This window comes from Ooceraea biroi, chromosome 10 (assembly GCF_003672135.1).
Source record: "Ooceraea biroi isolate clonal line C1 chromosome 10, Obir_v5.4, whole genome shotgun sequence".
NCBI classification, from domain to species: Eukaryota; Metazoa; Arthropoda; class Insecta; order Hymenoptera; family Formicidae; genus Ooceraea; species Ooceraea biroi.
The window spans coordinates 5,610,711-5,613,447 of record NC_039515.1 but is presented as its reverse complement, the minus strand read 5'-3'; the positions used below and the strand labels follow the sequence as shown (position 1 = coordinate 5,613,447).

General features: G+C 37.4%; 1 protein-coding gene across 1 annotated transcript; it reads left to right on the top strand.

Moving 5' to 3' along the window:
• Positions 1-263: 263 nt before the first annotated feature.
• LOC105282720 (palmitoyl-protein thioesterase 1) lies at positions 264-2,535 on the top strand. The gene is made up of 7 exons (XM_011344943.3): positions 264-571; positions 1,193-1,302; positions 1,382-1,509; positions 1,587-1,742; positions 1,818-1,935; positions 2,042-2,200; positions 2,274-2,535. The coding sequence occupies exons 1-7, from the start codon at positions 424-426 to the stop codon at positions 2,397-2,399; spliced, it is 945 nt and encodes a 314-aa protein (XP_011343245.2). The 5' UTR covers positions 264-423; the 3' UTR covers positions 2,400-2,535.
• Positions 2,536-2,737: the final 202 nt, after the last annotated feature.

Genomic DNA, 2,737 nt, shown 5'->3' with positions numbered 1-2,737 from the left:
TATGTAACGTTGTTGATTATGTCAAACTGAGCTAGCGAACTACTCTAACGGAATTTACTATTAACGAAATTAATCTCGAACATGACGTGCCTTTTTCTAAGAAAACGCATATGTCTATTTGAAATTACGTTTATATTAGCTTCTCCGTCGACGCGGGGCGGGATATAGAAGGAATCTGTATTACCGAATGTCACTGTTCCGGTGCTTCCCGGCGTGGCCACGTGGCGCGTGGTGGTCGATGTAAATATACATCACATGTCAAGAGACATGTCGGCAACGTGCGTAATCGATCGCGCGTCACGCTCAGTTGCGTTCGGTTGCATTCGGTTTGCAATCTACGGCTCCCCAACGATGATTAGTGTCGCGAAAGTATTGCGTATCGTTGTCTCACGTTAGTTGCACAAAGAACCGTTAACAATTGACATGGGCGTCGTCGCAGAAAAGTGGACGATGAGTCGCGCGTGGATTTTGATCGTCGTTATATTTCTCTCCGCGAATGCCGGTCTTTGTTTACGCGACGAGATCGTGGAGGCTGCCTCGCCGGTGCCAGTAGTACTTTGGCATGGAATGGGTGAGTGTTGTTTTTTCTATAATTACTCTAGCTATTAGCTAGAGTATTAGCTAGTATTAGCTGCTTTCTTACTTTCTACTTGTTCACTTTCTCCACTTTCTTACGTTATTTTTTTCTTCCGTTCCCAAAGTGTTGTTATTTGCAAACACAGTGAGAATAAAGACTATATATAATTACAATATTGATAAACGTCCTTTCACAGAGATGTATATTTGTACAGCTGCAGGCATTTACTTGAATCAGATCTTGTTTTGAAAAACGTTTCTGTATTTGCTTGGAAATTCTGAGCTTGTGAGTGAGCCATGTAGATGTACACTTATCTGTTGCATACGTATAAGTGTCTTGATACTCTCATTATCGTTTAAAAACAAACTGAGGTACAAATCAAAATTTTCCATAATTATAAATTGATAAACATTAACATTAGCGTTGCTTTCTTAATGCCATTTTAAAATAGATATCTGAAATAGCTATTATTAATTATTATTAATTAATAACACTTCTGCAAATGTGTGATTTAAAATATGTTTTCATTACTTAATTTTGGATATTGTTCTTGGATACTTTGGGGATAATAATATGTATTATTTTCTAATTATTACCAACAATTATCTATTATAGGTGACAGTTGCTGCTTCTCTTTCAGTCTTGGAAAAATAAAGGAGATTCTTGAGAGCGAAATTCCTGGTGTCTACGTCAATTCCATACGCATTGGAAATGACGCTGTAGAGGTTGGCTAATCGTTTATCACAAAAACACATTTAAAAAAAAGTGCTTGGATAGCAATGGTGTAATAATGTTTTTCTGCAGGACGTCGAGAACAGTTACCTTGGAAATATTAACGAGCAAGTAGGACAGGTGTGCAAGCAACTGTCGCAAGACGCGATGCTTCAAAACGGATACAACGCCATTGGCTTCTCTCAGGGGGCGCAATTTCTGTAAATTGTTTAATTGTTTTTCCCGACTACCGTACAACTTTAATCGACCTGTACATAATTCCACCGTACCGTTTCAGGAGAGCGGTAGCGCAAAGATGCCCGCACCCACCAATGCTGAACTTGATATCTTTAGGTGGTCAGCATCAAGGTGTCTTCGGGCTACCAAGGTGCGCAGACTCGTCTCGAATCTGTAATTATATGCGACGGATGCTTCATCACGGTGCATACTTATGGTTTGTATGCTTCTACCTGCTTCGAACGAAGAGATTGAGCCGATGAAAAAAATTATCTTATAAATGTTTTCCCAGGTATATTCAAGAGTTGGTGGTGCAAGCCTCTTATTGGCACGATCCCTTGAACGAAGATGAATATAGGAAGAAAAACATCTTCCTTGCCGATATAAATAACGAAAATGTTATTAATATGGTGTGCAAATCAATATGATATATAACACATTGCTAAAATTATTGAAATATTAATTAATTGAAGTAATTAGAATATTAAATGACTGATCCTTTGTTGATCACCGCAGGACTACAAGAATAATCTTCAGAAACTTCAGAGTTTCGTGCTCGTGAAATTCGAGAACGATACAATGGTTGACCCAGCGGAATCGGAGTGGTTCGGATTCTACAAGCCCGGCCAAGCAGAGGAGGTGCAGGAATTACAACAGAGCAAGCTGTACCAAGAGGTAAACCAATCGCATAACTGATCTAACATTCTGATCGGCCAATGCATATACTATCGTTTCGTTTTATTTGCAGGACCGCCTCGGATTACGCGCAATGGAACTGGATGGCAAAATCCATTATCTTTCACTACCTACTGATCACTTGCAGTTTACTGATGTCTGGTTCACGGAGAATATAATTAAGAAATATTTAATATAAGAAATATATATATATATATATAAGATCAAAGAAATATATATATTACTTATAGTAGAGTGAGGGCTTTAGGATAAAAAAACAAACAATGTACGTGATAAAAGAAACTCAATAAAACTTTTGTTTTTTTTATTACTTATCGATCGTCTTAATTCTTTCTCCCCCAATTTTCCATTTTTTTTCCATCTTTGCCGAATGTTAGTGATCCAATTTTATAGGTGCAGTATCGTTACTATTTCTAATCGAGAGATTCTCTTCTTTTTTGATATCATAATTGCACGATTCTAAAAATTTGCTAAAAAGATAATAAAATTTAGATTGCGAAATACAATGAAAGTACG

Excerpts from the sequence above, each read along its gene's own strand:
- LOC105282720 (XM_011344943.3), top strand. The coding sequence starts at position 424 with ATGGGCGTCGTCGCAGAAAAGTGGACGATGAGTCGCGCGTGGATTTTG. Across the intron at positions 572-1,192 it reads AGTACTTTGGCATGGAATGG|GTGACAGTTGCTGCTTCTCT; the intron begins GTGAGTGTTGTT and ends TATCTATTATAG. Across the intron at positions 1,303-1,381 it reads TTGGAAATGACGCTGTAGAG|GACGTCGAGAACAGTTACCT; the intron begins GTTGGCTAATCG and ends GTTTTTCTGCAG.